This window comes from Onychomys torridus, chromosome 4, assembly GCF_903995425.1.
Source record: "Onychomys torridus chromosome 4, mOncTor1.1, whole genome shotgun sequence".
NCBI classification, from domain to species: Eukaryota; Metazoa; Chordata; class Mammalia; order Rodentia; family Cricetidae; genus Onychomys; species Onychomys torridus.
The window spans coordinates 65110083-65131716 of record NC_050446.1 but is presented as its reverse complement, the minus strand read 5'-3'; the positions used below and the strand labels follow the sequence as shown (position 1 = coordinate 65131716).

General features: G+C 36.6%; 1 protein-coding gene across 1 annotated transcript; it reads left to right on the top strand.

Annotated features, from left to right (window-relative positions):
- Positions 1-8049: 8049 nt before the first annotated feature.
- On the top strand, positions 8050-9009 carry LOC118582392 (olfactory receptor 4A15-like). The gene has a single exon (XM_036185242.1). It carries the CDS (start codon positions 8065-8067, stop codon positions 9007-9009), a length of 945 nt encoding a protein of 314 aa, XP_036041135.1. The 5' UTR covers positions 8050-8064.
- Positions 9010-21634: the final 12625 nt, after the last annotated feature.

The following is a 21634-nucleotide window of genomic DNA, read 5'->3' as shown; positions in this document are numbered from 1 at the left end:
ATAAAAGTAAAATAATTAATGGAGAAATTGATACATTGAGCTCATCATGATTTTTGTGGGAGTGATTGAGATTTTACCCTATGCAGTGTATTGTTGGGTGTAGCCTATATTATGGTGATGCTTACATCTTCTATTACATGAAGTGAATATTATCATGAAGTGAATCTACATAAAAGGTGATTTATATACTTGCATTGTTGCTATATTACATATTTTGATTTGTTTGTGTTGAACCATTCTTGTGTTACTTAAACTAAGCCAACTAGATATTGATGAATTTTTGTGTGTCTTTGAATTTTATTAGCAAATATTATACCAAGCACTTTTTATGCTTATCTTCATTAGGAGCTTAGCTTATAATTTTATGTTGCATTTTTTTTTTTTTTTTAGGATTTGGTATCAGAATGATAAAGTGACTTTATTAGTGCTCCTTAGCTTCATACCAATTGTGAAAGTCTGGGATCGTTCGAGTTAGTTCTTTTCTAAAGATCTGGAAGAATATAAAACAAATGCTACTGGATATAAATGTACTGATTAATTTCCACATAACAATAATGGTGACTTTAGTATCTCACGCAGACAAAAATAAATAAACATGAAAATTGAATCGTATCACAGATTAGATGGTTTCATATCACAGGTTGTAACTCACATCTATAAAATATTCAAGCCAAATATTGCTAACTATAGATTTTTTTCTAGCATCCCTTAGAACATTTTAAATAAATCATATTCTAGGACATGTAACAAGTCTTGCTAAACACAAGAATATTGCAATACTTCCTTACATTTTTGTCCAATGACAGTAGAATGTAACTAGACATGAACAGTGATTCATGAGATTGAAGAAGATATTATTGTGTATTGAATGTTATTGAAGAAATTATGAGTGAAATTTAAAATTCCTAGGGTTGTCCTATAGTAAATTCATGACATATGATGGACCAACCCATTTAATTAGATATCTTTGGGTTTATTCTTGCTGAGGAATTTCCTATAATGTGGTGCTTTGGTGCAGCTATGTTCATGTGCGATTTTTCTCTATGTTCAACCCAATTTCCATCATTATTTACACATTACTCCCTAATCAAAAGCAATCAATTCCATACAAAATCTGCCATCAATAATTTCTTTGGAAACTAAGCTCATCAATTCTTGGAAAAGTATGTTTATTTCTCATTGCTTAGGCTGGAATAGGAGGCTGAAATGTGGTTTGGTTTTCTTCTTACTGTATGTTTGTATGGGCATATACTACCTGTCTTCCCTTCATCTTGAAGTGCTAAAGTATAGCTGCTATGTAGAAAGCATGAGGTTTGACTATTTCTGGGTGTATTATTTGAATTTTAGCAATATGATCCTCTTTTAATTTGTTTAGTATAGTAATATTTTTTTAAGTTAGGAAACAAAAATTTGTACCCCCAGTTGTTTCCTGAGAACCAAAGCTTTCTTATATTTTCTTCTTTTGTTACATCAAACCAGTCCATATTACCTTGCACTCATTATACCTGTAGAAATGATGTCTTTTTTAGAATGACACCATGAATTTATCAAATTTTAGGCTACTGCTTTGGTTTTGGTTGTCTGTCACAACTAGATGTTAATATACTATTGTGGAGAACACCACTCACTATGTTTGAAAGGAGTGATAAATTTTGAATTGACCAGGAAACTCTCCCCGCTATCTAGTTTTTGTAGTGCTGGAATTGATATATAAGTTTCTAGGGGATAAAAGATATCCAGTGCAGGTCTCTAAATGAAACAGTATGAGCAACCATGCATGATATACCCACTGATATATGAGTGACAAGATTGTGGGAGTAACCGACTGTTCTCTTGATTGGATTTGAAGATTTCTCCATAGGAGGCAATTCATGCCTGATGCTATATACACATAGTTGAAACTCATTGCTAGGAAAGGCATAGATCCTAAAGAAGAAATAATTGGTGTGTTTGGAAATGAATATTGTATTGAACAGTTTTATTTCAACTTGATACAAGCTAAAGTCATCTGAGAGCAGGGACTCAGAGAACTGGAACAAGTGAAGGGACTGGTCCTACAGATCCAAAGCTGCAGGATCTCCACAACACAGGGGACAACTGGAAATCCAAGAGAAGTTCCAGTGAGGGCTCACTATAGATAGTGTATCAGAAACCAGATGCCTCAAACCAGATCAGTGACACTTTACAATAAACATTTGAAAGTAAAGGCATGTGGACTAAAGAGTAAACTGTGTGACTCACTGTGTCACACTTCAGCTTCTGCAATGAGATTTTTCTCTTTTTTCCTGTTTTTCTTTTCTCTTAAGTTTTATTTTTTATTTTTTGAGGGGAGGTTCAAGGGCAGAGGGTGGACACTAAAGGACGAGGAGATGAATGAGATTGAGATTCATAAATTGAAAGCCACGAAGAATAAATAAATAAAACGATTTTAAAAAGAAAAAAAAAACAAATTTCTTCTTAAGATCAGGCTGTAGGCAAGACTGTATGACATTTTCTTTTTATTCAATAATTATATTTATGATATTCATTAATTACATTAATTATATTGATTTATTATATTCATGATATTATATCCTGATACTACTGACCATTTGTGGGACTTTTCCATCACATAAAACAGAAATTCTGTACTTAGGAAATCATTGCTCTATATTCCTTTCTTCTCCATCTTGAGATAATGTCTAGTCCTTCTGTCTTTATAAATTTGTATATTCTATAGTAATTACAATTCTGTAGTATTTGTCCCTTTTTTTTGAATGTAAAAACATTTTATGTACAGCTGCAGGAGAAATAATACACAGATAGCTTAAACATAAAAACAGGTTATAATTCAAAAGTCTAGGATTATTTTAAACAGTAAGATATTTTTTTCTATAGAAAATAGTATAAATGATAACATTTCCTAATAAGCCATTTTAAGCCAAATGACAGCTGAATTATACATATAAATATTGATTAGATTCTGGGATACAGAAGAAACCTATCTTCATCTGTTCAGAGAGCTATGCTTTACTTAAGTTGTATAAGTGAGCTTCCTATTCATCTTCCCCTTCACTGTTTAATTTATGGCAGAAATTTTTCTATTGGTTAATCCATATTCTAAAAAGATTTTTCTATTTATTAGTGCTGCTTCCAGTCTTAATCATAGAATCTTCCTAATATGGTGGATAATTGTTAGTGCAGAGAATCATAAATGAACAAAGTGCTAACAATAAGTTATAGGAGTGCTCAGTGGGGGATGTGCCACCTATATCAACACCTCCCTTGAAGGATCAAAGGCACATAAAGAAGGATTACAAAGACAGAATGTAAGACCCTGAGGATGGAGAGGAGTGCTGTGACATAACATGACATATCACATTAAACTCATGAACATGTGAATCTAAAGTAACTATGGTTACTTTTACAAAATGTGCACCAGATTAAATCAATAAAAAAAATTGGGTGGGGAAAGGAGAGGTATTAATTGTATGTTTTCATTTATGAGTGGGATCTTAATGAGATTTCCTCCATCTACATTGAATATCAACTAGTATTTTTGCATAGGCCTTTTCTAGGTGGCTACATGGTTAATGTTTCATAAGTGCAGCTCTTAGTCTTAAATAGAAGACACTATCTTAAAGCAGGCATTCTGACATTTTGGTTCTTACAATTGTATTCAATATAGCCCTTAGAATCCTAGCAAGAAAAGCAATTTAAAGGGATAAAATAAAGGGATACATATAGGAAAGGAAGCAGAATCTTTTCTTTTTGTTGCAGACAATGTGATTGCATAGATGAGTCAATGAAAACTCTACCAGAAAATTCTTTAAAATTTCAACCAAAGAGCAGATATAAAGTCAATGTTCTATAACATGAATTCTAATAAGTCTTTTAATAAAAGCTCAGAGCCAGATTCTGGGGTAAAATGCTGAAAGATCAGAGAGACAAAAGAACAAGCCACAGCCACCTCTTACCTTTAGGACTCCTCAGCCTGAAAAGGCTCTCTAACCTAAAGGCCTCTAGGTGAAGGGAGTCTAGCTGAAAAGGGCTCCCCAGCCAAGAAGCTTTTAGTTCTTGTCTCTTCATGCCTTATATACCTTTTTCTGCCTAGCTATATCACTTCCTTCTTAGCTGTAGGATTAAAGGTGTATGTTCTTCCCAAATACTGATAGCAAAGGCATGAGATCTCAAGTGCTGGGATTATAGGCATGCGACTCCCAAGTACTGGGATTAAAGGTTTGTGCCACCACTTCCTGGTTCTATTTCTTTTCTATACTGAATCAATCTCATGTAATCTAGGTTAGCTTTGAAATGGCTCTCTGCCCACCCCCACTAGAGTGTGAAATTAAAGATGTATGCCAACACTGCCTGGCCTCTATGTGTAGCTGAAATTTTCTCTGTTCCTGCCAAGCCCCAGGGTACCTGCTACTGCTTGTAAAATAAACACACAGAGGCTTATATTAATTAGAACTGCTCAGCCATTAGCTCAGGCCTACCACAGACTATTTCCTACATTTAAACACAGCCCTTTTCTGTTAATCTATATGTTGCCACATGTTCAGTGGCCTTACCTGTGTACTATTACATGCTGCACCCTAGACTGAAGGCTGGCATCTCCTGACTCAGCCTTCCTTTTCCCAGAATTCTCCTCTCTGCTTACTCCACCTATACTTCTTGCCTGGCTACTGACCAATCAGCATTTTATTTATTAACCAACCAGAGCAACACATATTCATAGCATACAGAAAAACATCCACAGCATCTGTGTTTAATCTAGTGCTTTGTTTTGTCCTCTGATCTTCAGGCAAATTTTACTAAGGTATACAATAGATCACCACATTTCCTCTTTTTTGTCTAAAATTCTAAAATAATAAGAAGGTTATAACTAATATAAGAAAAACTATATACAATAAGTACGATAAGTATATATAATATATACAGTCAAGAAATACATTAACAATGTCCATTCCATAAACATTTGACAGATTCAGAGAAAATACTCTATTAACAGTTTATGGAATGGACATTGTTAATGTATTTCTTGACTGTCATAAAGTAAAGTGACTCTTTCTAGCTGAAGAGTTATTGGTAGGTGGTGGGTGCTGGTTTCTTTTATTAATAAGACTTTATTTTTTTATAGGAATGGGATGTAGGTTCAATACTGTGGGGAGGCTGGAGGGATAGGGGAGGGAAGACAGGAGGATCTGTGGTTGGTATGTAAAATGAATAAAAAAATTCCTTAATAATAAGAAAATAAAAATAATAAAAAAAAGATTTGTAAAGGGAAGACATGAAGTATGAAGAGAGATGTCATCATGGGATTTGAGGAAGGTTTGAGTGATGCATATAATAAGGACCCATTGTATAGGTGCATGAAAATTTCAAAGAATAAATTAAGTTTAAAAACCATGAATCTCAAATCTCTGTCCTTGGTGCTTAGAATTAGTGTGGCATAAGAAGTTACAATAAGACTAGGCAGAACCCCTCATATGGACAAGGCAACCCAGTAGGAGGAAAAGGGTCACAAGAGCAGGCAAAAGAGTCAGTCAGAGACATCCCTCCCAACAAACATACTCCCTGTTAGGAGTACCACAAGAACACCCAGCTATACAATCATAATGCATGTGCAGATGACCTAGCGCAGATCCTTACAAGGTCTATGATTGCTGCTTCAGTCTCTATGATCCCCTATGAGCCCTGCTTAGTTGATTCTGTGGGCTGTGTTCACATAGTACCCTTGACCCTCAGGGTCCTACAATCCTTTCTCCTCCTTTTCACTTGATATCCCTGGGAGACCTGTTCTTGTTTTTTGAAGAGTAATGGAGGAGGAGTGGATCTGGGGTAGAAGGGAGGTGAGAGAGGCCTGAGAGGAGTGGAGAGAGGAGAAATTGGGGTTGGGACGTAATGCATGAGAGAATAATTTGAAAAAGAATTAGTGTGGCTGCTCTTTTGTGGTATTTCTGGCAATATTCCACCTCCTTTGAATTTTGACTATTTTCTTGTTTGGTTTCTTCTAGTTTTTATTACTTTCTTCTCTAGGTGATGTTCATTTCTTAGAATTCTACAAGTAACCTCGGTGTCTTTGATATACTAAATGGATTACTCATGTGTATTCTATACATTTTTGTATTGTATAGATTTGAGAATATAGAAAGATTTAGATTTTCAGTGTTTCCATGTAATTAAAAGGATGTGAAAATTAAGAATCAAATATTTCTGAATTTATTTTATTGTATAATTTTTCAATAAACTTGGACATTGCACATATGAGCATCATCTCATTCAAATTGTGTCAAGACATTTAGTAAGTTGATAAACAATGATTTATGATATATATTCTAAGTAAATTCATTTTATAGAAAGCCTTGAGTTTTTCCCCTTTTTAATGTGAGTGCCTTTTGGATTTAAAATTTCAAATCTAAGTTGGTTGAATTGATTAGGTTCTTATTAATACAACATAATATTTTTGCTTTTGATAGGTAATTTGTTACTTCCTATTAGATTTATGTTTTCTTCCACTGGATTATCCTGATATAATTGTCCATGTATGTCTCTGAACATACAAACTCCATTGGATGGAGTATGTAAAAGACATCATTTCTCTTGGGAATGAAGGGCATGAATCCTTGGATAATTTAATTTGGAGCAAGTGCTTTAGGGAGAGTTTGAACATTCAGTGAAATATTTTGAGGTTCATCATTAAGTACCTTTTCCTTATAGATGCATTCTCTTTGGGAATTGAAATTGCCTCAGAATACAAAATAAAAGCCATTAACTATTTGATATGAACCACATTGATGCAGATACGTAAATGCCACAGTAATGCAAAACAAAGTACAATTTTAAGATTATTCAGTACTATGCATATTGGAATCAATGTATTATAACAGTCTTATTTCGAGTAGAGGGAAGCCTTAAACTTGCTTGTTATATTCTCAACAATAACTCTTATATGCGATGACACATCAAGTTTTTCAACTATATTTGAAGTCAAATGTAAGTAAGTAAATCCACATTTTAAACTAAAATGCCTTTAAAATGGAAATAATAGTTTTAAGTACAAGCTAAATGAGCCAGATTTCTGTGTAAGATTTAAAATCTCAGTGACTGTTTATATTCTCACCCTGTCCTTGCCATTGGACCTGGATTGATATGGTTGCAATACCATCTTATCTTCACCAAACTAAGTTACACCTCAACTTATTTTGAATGAGTTGTGTACCATCCTTAATTATACCTTTAAGTTATATTAGAAGACTTTTATTCCAGGGCCAAGAATTAGTTACCATATGCATGCCTTTTCATTTTATAGGGTAGTGCTAGAAAAAATACAATTAAAACAGTATCTTCAAGTGTATTATGTTTAGAAATGTGTTCTAAGATAAAGAAAACCTATGATAAAACATAACAAATACCATCACACATCATTTTACAGTAATATTTTATAATATAAAGTAACTTTAATTTAATTTGGAGAATATAACACTATAATAAACTGTTACTATGCATATGGTATTTTTAAATGTTCAGGTGTTAATAGAGGTTTCATTATTTTTTATTTTGGTAAAATATACAGCACACACTGTCAAGCAACCATCACTGTTGCACTTTGAGATTATGTGCATATTTTTTATAACATTGCCTTTATGTGTTTTCATGAATAGGATAATTTTTTTTGCTCACTTACATATCTAAGAAAGTTTGAGATTCAACTAAATAAATGAGAATTTAAAGAACAATCAAACTGTGACTGATACAATTGCACAAAGTTTTATGATTTGTATTTATATATTACTTTACATCTAGCTATGATTATATGTTCACTGGACCATTTCAGTCATAAATCACCCAAGTATCTGGCAGACAGAACCCTGAAATTCACTGTTATGGTTGTAGAAGGAGTTTTGATAAAAAGTGGGACAATGGGGAAAGGGATTCAAACTACCTGTGTAACCAAGCTTGGGAGAATTGTTGAGAAAATCACCACATTATGACATGGAATTAGGATCCTTTCAAATAAATCATTTGCTCTTATGTACAGGCTCTGACACCTGAGTGAGTTCATAACCTTCAGAAGAACTTATGGAAAAGAGGAACAATGTAACTGAATTCATCCTCCTGGGCCTCACCCAGAACCCTGAGGGCCAAAAGGTTCTGTTTGTCACATTCTTGCTCATCTACATTGTGACTGTAATGGGCAATCTGCTCATCATGGTGACCATCATGGCCAGCCAGTCCCTGGGCTCTCCTATGTACTTTTTTCTGGCTTATTTGTCTTTTATAGATACTGTCTATTCTACTGCCATTGCTCCCAAAATGATTGTTGACTTGCTCTATAAAACAAAGACCATTTCCTTCCAGGCTTGTATGTTTCAAGTTTTTATAGATCATTTATTTGCTGGAGCTGAGGTCATTCTTCTGGTGGTGATGGCCTATGATCGCTATGTGGCCATCTGTAAACCTCTTCATTATTTGACCATCATGAACAGGCGGGTGTGTGTTCTCATGCTATTGGTGGCCTGGATTGGAGGCTTTGTTCACTCCTTAATTCAGTTTATTTTCATTTATCAGCTCCCTTTCTGTGGTCCAAATATCATTGACAGCTTCGTGTGTGATATGTACCCCTTGCTAAAGCTAGCTTGTACCAATACTTATCTCATTGGACTCTGTATGATAGCTAATGGAGGGGCAATTTGTTCTGTCACCTTCTTAATTCTTCTAGTTTCCTATGGAGTCATTTTGCACTCCCTTAAGGCACACAGTCTGGAAGGGAAGCGCAAAGCATTGTATACATGTGCGTCCCACATTACTGTGGTTGTTTTGTTCTTTGTTCCCTGCATCTTCCTGTATGCACGGCCTACTTCTACATTTCCCATAGATAAGTCTGTGACTGTGGTTTTAACTTTCATAACTCCAATGCTGAATCCCTTAATATACACTCTGAGGAATGCAGAAATGAAAAATGCCATGAAGAAACTTTGGAGCAAAAAGTCCAGCTCAGTTGTGAGTGGGATATTTCATTCTTGAAAAATGAAACCCAGGAGATATATAGATATGTGTGTGTGTGTGTGTGTGTGTGTGTGTGTGTGTGTGTGTGTGTATGTATTACAAAGATAACAGTTTTATTGCAAACATTTTATTCTCTATTGGTAATTGAGTTTATTATTCAAAAGTAGCTATTTAAATGAATATATAAGTAATTATTTTCACTCTTTAGAGAACAGATTTGTATAAGCTTACTACTTTAGGTCAGTCATCACCCTGTCTTACAATTCATTTCAATCCCACTTCACTTTCATTTCCTTTGACTTTCACATTTATTTTAATAAACATGCATACATCTACTCTTTCTTAATTCTTCCTTTTCTGAATTTATAAATGATTTATTCATTGTAGTTTTCAATATTAATACTTCCAGTTGATCATCTACATTTTATCAGTCATGGGCAACTTGCTCAGGAATTCAACACATATTGACTAAAAGCCATGCATGAAATGTTGCTTATTCAATGGTGGCAAAAATAAAAGTAGTTTAGATAGTTGATTCCTGAGAATAGGGGTCCAACATGGAGAGTTAGGAATTTCATAATTTTTAGAATTAGAGTCTGGCTCTAGGTAATATTTTGAAAATAACAGAGATCAGGGTTTTCCATTAAAGCTGTCCCAGAGATAGGGAAGCCAAATTCCTGAAGAAAATCCTCTGCACTATTTTTCAGGCTCATAACCTGACCCCAGTTATATATAGAAACAATATAAATCTTTGAAAAATTTGCTTTCAGTATTAAATTATTTAATCCCCATACTGTTATCTTTCAGTCATTATATGAGATGGAAGTATGCCTTAATTTCTTAATGTATTAGTAGGTTTCCCAAGTCCATCTATTGAATGACTACCCTGCAACACCATCCTTTCACAACATCTACATAAATTTCATTCTATTCAGAGGCTGAATTACTGCACAGTGTCAGATACTCCTGGGGTGTGTTAAATCAGCATAGCATTTAATGGTCTAAAGTACCAGATTTACCTTCAATTTTTTTATCAGATATTTTATGTGGGTTAGACATTTGTGAGCAGCTTAACTTGACACTTCTGTAAACGACTTATCATCTCATGATGGTGAGTCATACATTAACTGGCTTTCAGATCATCTATAAGATTCTTCACTCACATGTACAGTATATCTTGAACAGTGGGGCTAATATAGCTGGTTCTTCTTGGACATCAACTCCCCACATTTTTATTTGGTCTTTCCAAATGTTCTATCAAATATACTAGCTTAAGAATAATGGACATTGTATATGGTGTCTCAGAGCTTAAAAAAGGCTTGTAAGATAACCACACTTTTTACACCTAACCTTACATGTCAAATGAATTATTTCTGCCATATTCCATTAGTTAAGACAGTCATGAAGTACATTCAGTGTTCAAGTAGATAGACTCTGGCTTTTGATGAAAGAATGGTAATATTCTGAAAAGCAACCAAAATAGAATGTACTTTTGAGGGAATTTAATCTGCTATAGTCTTTTCCATCCGCTGAAACACCTGTCTTCTCAGATGCACCATAAACTCATCTTTACTCTCTAGAGATTTCTTTGTAAATTTAAATCAAATCACATCAGGATCAGATGTAACACGCAGAACTTTATCTAGTTTGAGAAGTCCTGTGGTTGAGGCTTCTGTTGTTCCTTAGATGCTGTTCCTTAAGTATTCCACCTCTGAATTGGAATACTTGTGAACTGAGAGGAAGGTAAACGACGCACGTAGAAAACATTGTTCCATAGATGGGTTGACTCCTACTTAGGTATACGTAATGGTTAATCTTAGTTTTTGACTGTTGTAGTGGAGAGCCATTCCAGCATTGGCCTGGAAGTTCCAACCCCCATTGAGGCTTCGTTAATGGTCATGCCTACAAGGCGGGGCCGAGAGAGGATGCTGATGACCCAGGATCCAAAGGAGAAGGATCTCTTGGTACCCAGACCCTGGATGCTGGAGGTAGACCAAGCAGAGTTCTTCAAAGAACACCGCCAGACTGAGCCATACCTTTGCCAGACCCTACAATCTACCTATCCTTTCATTTGTAAGTTATGCCATAAAATAAACCTCCCTTTTAACTATGTGGAGTCACCTTAATAATTTCACCAATAGACTGTATTTTGAGATGTCTAGGAGATTAGTGAGTCACACTTCTGGATTTGTCTAAGACAGTACTACCAGAGTAGATTGGCATGAAGGACAGCACTTTAGATGAGAATTCCACCATACATCTGGGGAGCACCATCTAGTAGGTTGGAACTCAGAAGGAATAAAAGCAGATTTAACATGAGCTTGTTATTGTGAATGTGATACAGCTCTCAGGATATCTTTGCTTCCTGTAGTGATGATATTCTGCATTACCACAAGTCCGTAATAGTGGAGCCATATACTAATGGACAGTACCCATAAAACATTGAATCAAAATGGACCCATTGTCCCTCCAATCATCTTTTAAGTACTTTGTGACAGCAATGAGGAGCTGACTAGCACAGTCTTTGTGGTTTCATTCTGAGTGTTGCTCTGAAGTGACTCTCCCATGACCTTTGTGCTCATATTTGGCTTCTTCCCCATTGTCTTTGCAATGTCCAGCATTTTCCATAAATGATGACATGTGTGTATAGGTTTAAGTTAGTAGTTTTCTTAGTCTGTCTCCTATAGTTATTTTGAAGCTCAAAATTCTGCTTGCAATTTATTTTCAGCTATCCAATTTTTAAATGTGTTATAAATCTTATAGTTTTTGTGAGACTTCTATAAATCCTATGAGGTTTATCCTATTAGACTAAAATAACTTCCACAATCATCACTGAAACATTCTTTTCTTTTCCCTAGGATTCCTATACAGAAATCTTATCTAGAGTAAGAATCTCACAACACAACTATAAGAGCCTTGAAAACCTGTGTCTGTGAAATACATTTAGAAATATTGGGTTGAATATTTACTTATGTAAATTTTACAAAAGTTTTTTAAAATTATATTTTTATTTATTCACTGAAAATCTCACTCATGGATCTCATTTATTGCCTCTATCTCCCTCCAATGGCCCCTGGGACCTACCATCTTGTTTCACTTCTGATTTCATATCTGCTTTTACTATTATTATTATTATTATTATTATTATTATTATTATTATTACTATTATTATTGACCATCTTTGTCTAATTAGTGCTGACCATATATAAATGAGTGTGTGATCACCCATTGGGTTTTGGGCAATATACCAGCAGCCATATTCTCAAATAAAAGTGACTCCCTTTATCATCCGTCAGTTGCCAGTGGCTCTTCACCTACAGGTAAGGGCTTAAGAGCCCTTCCCTAAATCTTGATGAAACTTTTATCTGGCTTGACCTTGTGTAGGTATCCACAGATGCTGTGAGTTTATGGTATTTATCAGCAGTATTATGTCCAGAAGACAGCATTTCACAGCTCTTCTCCCTATCCTCTGGCTCCTACATTCTCCCTGCCCTTTGTTACTGTGTACACTTAGCCTTGACTAGGAGAAGGCTTGTATAGATGACTTATCATTATTGAGCACTCACCATCACTTACTCTCAGCAATATTTTTTGCCAGCTAGTATTCTTGTTGGGATCCCTTTTCCTCCAATTAAAGAATTAATTTGCAAGGAAAAAGACTCCATCTCTATAGGTTGTAGCAAAGAATTATCAGATACAGTAAGCAGGATCAGACATAATCATCAGTTGAAGAAAGGCTTTTATTGAGAATGAGGAAACACAAACCACGGAAAAAACCCTATCCCAAAAAGCAGAGGAGAAACTCAGAAAGCTGAAGCCCAGTATTTCCTTGAGTGATAGGAGGTTTTAGATTTCTGAAAGGGACTTCCCTCCCTAATTCAGTGTGGGCCAGTTTGAAGAAAGACAATAACTGATTGGCCCACAATTTATAAACATGTCCTGATCTGGCCTTGAAGATGCTGAGCCTGTCTGTCAGCAGAGGGGCACTCTGAAAGGAGAAAAAGGTACAGGAGACCTTTGTTTTGGCTACCAGGATTTTGTCTCAGGTCAGGAGGGTGAGAAATTAGCCAGTCACCTTGGAAGTTCATTGTCTTTATTACTCAATCCTGGTCCCTCTTCCTATCTGTCTGCTTATAGGGGTGTCTGTCTCACTCAGAGTCTTTCAGTATGACCAATTACAAGTCTCTGCATTCACCACAGTACAGTACTAGCCATGAACCCCCTCCTGTGTAGCAGGCACCAAATCCAATAAAAAGTTGGTTTGTTTAACACAGCTGTGGACACTGCAAGATGCAATACCAACCTGCTGGGCAAAATATGCCCACTGGTGCAACAGTGGCATGACAGTTCTGGGGGAATAGAGTGTGTTTTCATTAGGTCAGATTCCAAATTCCACAACAGGGGGTTTTACGACTGTTACTGTGAACCTCGTCAAGGGTTCATGACTGGAGTGGCAGTAGGTCTTAGGTGTGACCTGTTGCTTGTGTTTTACTAAATGGACATATTGTCAAACTATTTTGTAAGTATTTATGTTCATAATCCTGGAGTAATTTTTGCCTTTAGCCTTTATCAGCTTCTTTTTATTATTAACCAGAATATAATGCAAGGAAATAATTATTGTTGGACACGGGGCTGAAATAGGTTATTGTTGAGTGTTTGGCCCTCAAAACTACTTCATATTACCTGCTTCAGGCCTCAGGGAATGTGGAAAAAGAAGAGGAAAAATATAAGAACCAGAAAATAGGGATGAGGGCTGTGAAACACTTTCTTCTAGGCATGCCATGTTTGTTGCATTCATCAACTTCCATGAGCTGTGGATAACTGCACAAATCCTGCACAAGATTGGACCCATCAACATTCATTCTTGGATGAAAGAGGTACTATTCACGCTACTCAATCCTTCCTGGAAGGCTTCTGCCAGGTGCTGGCTGCTGGGAGAAGAAAAGTCATGGTATTCAGTGGTGTAGCCACTGGTAAAATCACCACCAATGCACCAGGATAGTTCCATGCCTACAACCTTCTGGGTGACTTGGTTAAAAGCAAAAGGTCAAAAAACAAAAGCCCCAACCAATACAAAAGAAAAGATTGTAGTAGGAGGGGGACTTGTTGAACTGAGGGTTGGTGAGCTTGGTGAATGTGACCAGAGTGTGATACATTTCTGTTTGAAATTGTTAAATAATTTAATAAAAAAGAAAAAAAAACAAAGATATTGAAGCAATGATTCCCACTACATAGTTTCACTGAATTTACTTACTTATTTTTGGAATGAGTAGACATGAAGGAAAGACTTAATCCAGGGCTTCAAAGATATTATTTTCTTATCTTTGCTCTTCAGGTTGTATATTTTGGAGAGAATCCTAAAGAGTTGAAGGATACTTCATTATGTTCACTCAACATCTTTATTTCCCAAAGGGCAGATCTCACCTGTAAAACAGTGGAGCTAAATCAAGAAACAATAGAGTTCAATTAGGCAAAAATCTTGTATAGTTTGTCTGAATTACCAGTGAGCCAATAATCTATTCCATATAGGAAAGAGTAGAAATATCAAGCTTGGAAAATCCTAATACTTGTTCTTAAGCTGCCCCCAAATTTTTTACTTTGTTTAAAATAATGCTATAACTTCCTTGAAAATGGTTTTTATTGGTATGTAATAATTACACACGGTTGTCTGATAAAATATGACATTTTGAAATTTATATGATCAAATTACATAATTGGCATATCCATCATCACAAATACTTATCGTTTTCCTCTGATTGAGATAATTAAAATTCTTTTGAATATTTTAAAATATACAGACATTTCTGTGAATTATGGGAATGCTACTGTTGTACAGAACACTACAAATATTCCTCCTGTATTACCCAATGTTTTTTATCTCCAGTCACCAAGTTTTCTCTGTCCTGCCACCCCTCTATAGAGGACTGAAGACAAAGGATTGGTTTGTCTGCCTCATTGCTCTGTGTTATTACTTTAATTAGCTCCATTGTTTCCATGTGACACCTGTCTCTTGGGAAATGAAAACATGAGAGATCATAATGAAATGTACCCTTTAATTTCATGCTTACTACTACTATTATTGTTACTATTTTATGCATATGAGTGTTTTGTCAGATTGCACGTCTGTGCACCACATTTGTGCCTGGTGCCTGGGCAGAAGAGAGTGCTGTATTTTTGGGAACTGGAGTTATAGATAATTGTGAGTCACCATGTAGGAGCTGGGAAGCAAACCTGTGTCCTCTAAGAAACAGCCAGTGGTCTTAAGTCCTGAGCCATCACTCCAGACAGTGAAGCATGTTCTTTAACTCTTTTCCATAGGATATTTTGAACATAGGTTATCTCACTGAACAATTTTTCCCCAGTCTTATCAATTTTGTAACAAATCACAAGATTTAAGTGTTTTTGCAGCTAACTATTATTCCACTGTGTGCTTAGGTCATGCTTTTCTTTACCCATTCATCCACATTTAAACTAGGCTGGTTCCATTTCCTGGTTCCTGGGAGTAGAATTGCAATGAAAAAGGAGTTCAAGTGCATCTTCAGCCTATTAATGCCATTTCCTCTGTATATTCATAAAACCAGGGGCTTTTCTGGCCATAGGGGAGATTTATAACTTTTTTTTTTGAGAACTATGTTATTTTCTGCTGTGGGGTAATGCTTTAGTACACTGGTTTAATAAAATGCCAATTGCCCAGTAGCCAGTCAGGAAGTATAGGGTAAGTGGGATAAGAAGATAAGGAGAATTCTGGGAAGAGGAAGGTTGAGGGAGGAGACACCAGCCTGCTGTCCAGGGAGCAGCATGTAATGGCACACAGATAAAACCATAGACCATGTGGTGACATAAACATTAACAGAAATGAGCAGAGTTTAAGTGTAAGAGCTAGTCAATAGTTAACCTGAGCTAATGGCCAAGCAGTTTTAACTGATAAGTCTCAGTGTGTTTACTTGGGTTGGAGTGGCTGTAGACCTGGCAGGATAGTAAAACTTTAGCTACAGGTTTCCATATTGGCCATAGTAACTAACAGTCTCATCAATAACATGTGATATGCTTTTCCTATATCGTTTCCAACATTTGTCATTTAGTGTCTTTTTGATAATAGTCACTTTAACTAGAATGAGTTTATACCTCACTGAAATTTTCATTTCTATAATGACCAGTGACACTGAATTTTTTTTCATCTATCTTTTAACTCATTTTATGTCTTCCTTTGAATAATGTTTATTCAGATGATTTGTCAATTTTAAAAGCAGATGTATTTTGTGTTGATTTTTAAAATTTTTGAAGTTTTTCCTCCCTTCTGGACCACAAGTGAGTACCTGGGTTATAGTCAGAGAGGCAACTGCGTCTGGGTCCAACAGCTGGACACAGGCCACTCCGGGAGGACCTGATCAACTTGGCCCCAGTTTCCTGCCAATCAGCGGGCCCTGTGGGAAGGCTCCCCTTTTCCAAGACTGCAGGCAGACTCTGCAGTCTCCACATCCTGCACCCACACTCATTTGCCTGAGACCCCAGCCACTTCCTGAGACTCAGAGACCAACCATCAGCTGCTGTCCACCCTGGAACTCCCATCTGGACCAGAGGTGAGTGCCTGGGGTTATAGCCAGAGAGGCAACTGCCCTTGGGACCCACCTCTGGACACAGGCCACTCTGGGAGGACCTGACCAGCTTGGCCCCAGTTTCCTGCCAATTGGCAGGCCCTGCAGGAAGGCTCCCCTTTTCCAAGACTGCAGGCAGACACTGCAGTCTCCACACCCTGCCCCCACACCCATCTGCTGGAGACCACAGCCACTTCTTGAGAATCAGAGACCAGCCCCAAGATTCCATTCTGCCCTGGAACTCCCATCTGGACCAGAGACCAGAGGAACTCCCATCTGGACAGGAGGAGCTCCCATCTAGGCAAAATAAGGAGACTTCAGGGACTTCCCGATACTCAGAGTCCAGCCCCCCAGCTCCTATCTGGCCAGCACTCTCATCTGGACCAGCGCTCCCATCTGGCCCAGAGCATCCATCTGGACCAGAGAGAGGCTCCTTAAATCTGTCAACTCTCTCTGGACCAAGCACACTGATAAGACCAAGAATGAACACAAGAGGAGATGGGCAGAAGTCAAGGCAGAAGTATATACAAAAAAACAAAGAGCAATACAGCATCACCAGAACCTAGCCCTTCTCCAACAGCTAGAAATGAACATCACAGAATGGAAGATGAAGAAGAAAACAACCTTATAAGTAACATCATGAAGGGGCTAGAGCCTTATATAGAAGTAATCAAAAATAAAGTAGAGGAACAGACAAACAAAAAAAGGGAAGAACACTATAAAAAATAGAGGAAAGGACAATTAAAGCAGAAGAAAACAATAAATCCTTGAATGAAAATCATGAAAAAGCAAGGTAACAATTCAAGACCTGAAGAGGGGAATAGAAAAAATGAAGAAGACACTAGCAGAAGGAATGTTGGAGATAGAAAAACTGAGTAAACAAACAGGAACTTCGGATACAAGTATAACCAACAGAATGCTAGACATGGAAGAGAGGATCTCTGGTGTTGAAGATACAGTAGAAGAAATATAGATTCATTAGTCAAAGAAAACACCAAAACCAACAAAGTCATGACCCAAAATGTCCAGAAAATTTGGGACACCATGAAAAGACCAAACCTATGAATAATAGGGATAGAGGAAGGAGAAGAATTCCAACTCAAAGGCACAGAAAATATATTTAACAAGATCATAGAAGAAAACTTTCCCAACTTAAAGAACGAAATGCCTATGAAGATACAAGAAGCCTATAGAACACCAAACAGACTAGACCCCCCAAAAAAGTCCCCTTGCCACATAATAATTAACAACTAAACGTACAGAACAAAGAAAGAATATTAAGGGCAGCAAAGGAAAAAGGCCAAGTGACTAATAAAGGCAAACCCATCAGAATAACACCCAATTTCTCAATGGAGACTTTGAAAGCCAGAAGGACCTAGACAGATATAATGCAGACACTAAGAGACCATGGATGCCAGCATAGACTAATATACCAGCAAAACTTTCAATCATCATAGATGGAGTGAACAAGACCTTCCAAGAAAAAAACAGATTTAAACAATACTTATCCACAAATCCAGCCCTACAGAAAGCACTAGAAGGAAAATTCCAAACTAAGGAAGGCAGATACACCCATGAAAACACAGGCAATAGATAACACCACAGCAGTAAACCCCAAAGAAGAGAAGTAGACACAAACTACCACTAAAATATAAAAATAACAACAGGAACGAACAATCACTGATCATTATTATCCCTTAACATCTGTGGACTTAATTCACCTATAAAAAGACACAGATTAACAGAATGGATATGAAAAGAGGGCCCATCTTTCTGCTGCATAAAAGAAACACACCTCAAATTCAAAGACAGACACCTCCTAAGAATAAAAGGCTGGGAAAAGACTTTCCAATCAAATGGTCTTAAGAAGCAAGCTGGTGTAGCCATCCTAATATCCAGCAAAATAGACTTCAAACTAAAATCAATCAAAAGAGATGATGAAGGACATTACATACTCATAGCAGGAAAGATCCACTAAGATGAAGTCTCAATTTTGAACATTTATGCCCCAAACACAAGGGCACCCACATATGTAAAAGAAACATTACTTATGCTCAAATCACATATAAAACCCCACACATTAATAGTGGGAGACTTCAACACCCCACTTTCACCTCTGGACAGATCGGCCAAATTGAAACTTAACAGAGACATAATGGACTTAACTGATGTTATGGCTCAAATGAACTTGATATCTACAGAACATTCCACACAAACAAAAAATAATATACCTTCTTCTCAGCACCTCATGGAACCATCTCTAAAATCGACCACATACTTGGCCACAAAGTAAATCTCAACAGATACAAAACAATTGGAATAACCTCCAGTGTTCTATCAGACCACCATGTTTTAAAGTTAGATTTCAACAACAGAAAAAACTACAGAAATATTACAATCTCATGGAAACTGAATAACGCTCAACTGAATCACCAATGAGTTAAGAAATACATAAGAAAGAAATTAAAGAGTTCCTAGAGATCAATGAAAATGAACACACCACATACCCAAACTTATGGGACACTATGAAAACAGTGCTAAGAGGGAAATTCATAGCACTAAATGCCCACAAAAAGAAGCTGGAGAAATCCCATTCTAGTGACTTGACAGCACACCTGAGAGTCCTTGGACAGGAAGAAGCAAAGTCTCCCAGGAGGAACAGACACCAGGAAATTATCAAATTGAGAACAGAAATAAATAAAATAGAAATAAAGAGAACAATACAAAGGATTAATGAAACAAAGAGTTGGTTCCTTGAGAAGATCAACAAGATAGACAAGCCCTTATCCAAACTAACCAAAAGACAGAGAGAGAGCATCCAAATTAACAAAATCAGAAATGAAAAGGGGGACATAACAACAGACAATGAGGAAATCCAGAGAATCATCATGTCATACTTCAAAAGACTCTATCTACTCCACAAAACTGGAAAATCTAAAGGAAATGGATAATTTTCTGGATAGGTACCACATACCTAAGTTAAATCAAGACCAGATAAACCATTTCAATAGTCCAATAACCCCTAAGGAAATAGAATCAGTCATTAAAAGTCTCCCAACCAAAAAAAGCCCAGGACCAGATGGTTTCACTGCAGAATTCTACCAGATCTTCAAAGAAGAGTTAATACCAATACTCTTTAAATTGTTCCACACAATAGAAGCAGAAGGTATAATCCCAAACTCCTTCTATGAGGCTATAATTACCCTGATTCCTAAACCTAACTAAGATGCAACAAAGAAAGAGAACTGCAGACCGATCTCCCTCGTGAACATTGATGCAAAAATACTCAATAAAATTCTGACAAACAGACTCCAAGAACACATCAAAACAATTATCCACCATGATCAAGTAGGCTTCATCCCAGGGATGCAAGGATAGTTCAACATATGAAAGTCCGTCAATGTAATACACCATATAAACAAACTGAAAGAAAAAAGACAAAAAAAACACATGATCATCTCACTAGATGCAGAAAAGGCATTTGACAAAATCTAATACCCCTTCATGATAAAGGTCTTGGAGCTATCAGGAAAACAGGGAACATACCTAAATTTAATAAAGACAATCTACAGCAAGCCAACAGCCAACATGAAATTAAATGGAGAGAAACTCAAAGCAATACCACTAAAATCAGGAACAAGTCAAGGGTGTCCCCTCTCCCCATACTTATTCAATATAGTACTTGAAGTTCTAGCCAGAGCTATACGACAACATAAAGAGATTAAGGGGATACAAATTGGAAAGGAAGAAGTCAAGTTCTCCCTATTTGCAGATGACATGTTTGTATACATTAGTGTCCCCAAAAATTCAACCAAGGAACTGATATAGCTAATAAAAACCTTCAGGAACATTAGGATACAAGATCAACTCAAAAAAATCAGTAATCTCCTATATATGGTAGACAAACAGACTGAGAAGGAAATCAGAGATACATCACCCTTTACAATAGCCACAAATAATATAAAATACATTGGGGTTACTTTAACTAAGCATGTGAAGGACCTATATGACAAGAACTTTAAGTCCCTGAAAAAAGAAACTGAAGAAGATGTCAGAAAATGGAAAGATCTCCCATGATTATGGATAGGCAGGATTAACATAGTAAAAATGGCTATCTTACCAAAAGCAATCTACAGACTTCTTGCAATCCCCATCAAATTACCAACACATTTCTTCACAGACCTGGAAAGAATAATACTCAACTTCCTATGGAAAAACAAAAAAACCCAGTATAGCCAAAATCATCCTGTACAATAAAACAATCCCCGACCTCAAGCTCTACTATAGAGCTACCATAATAAAAACAGCTTGGTACTGGCATAAAAACCAACATGTGGACCAATGGAATCGAATTGAAGACTCTGACATTAACCCGCACACCTATGAACATATAATTTTTGACAAAGAAGCCAAAAATGTACAATGGAAAAAAGAAAGCATCTTCAACAAATAGTGCTGGCATAACTGGATGTCAATGTGTAGAAGGCTGCAAATAGATTCATATCTGTTACCATGCACAAAACTTAAATCCAAGTGGATCAAAGACCTCAATATAAATCCAGCTACTCTGAACCTGATAGTAGAGAAAGTAGGAAGTACTCTTGAATGCATTGGCACCAGAGATCACTTTGTAAAAATAACACCAGTAGCACAGACACTGAGAGAAGCAATCAATCAATGGGACCTGTTGAACCTGAGAAGCTTTTGTATAGCAAAGGACATGGTCAACAAGACATAGGGACAGCCTTCAGAATGGGAAAAGGTCTTCACCAAACCCACATCTGACAGAGGGCTGATATCCAGAATAGATAATGAACTCAAGAAATTATACATCAAAATGCCCAACAGTCCAATTAAGAGATGGGCTATAGAACTAAACAGAGAATTCTCAACAGTGGAAGTTCAAATGGCTGAAAGACATTTAAGGAATTGTTCAACATCCCTAATTATCCGGGGAATGCAAATCAAAACAAGTCTGAGATACCACCTTACACCTGTCAGAATGGCTAAGATCAAAAACACAGAAGACAGCTTTTGCTGGAGAGGAT

Coding starts and splice junctions, on each gene's coding strand:
- LOC118582392 (XM_036185242.1), top strand. CDS start 8,065: ATGGAAAAGAGGAACAATGTAACTGAATTCATCCTCCTGGGCCTCACC.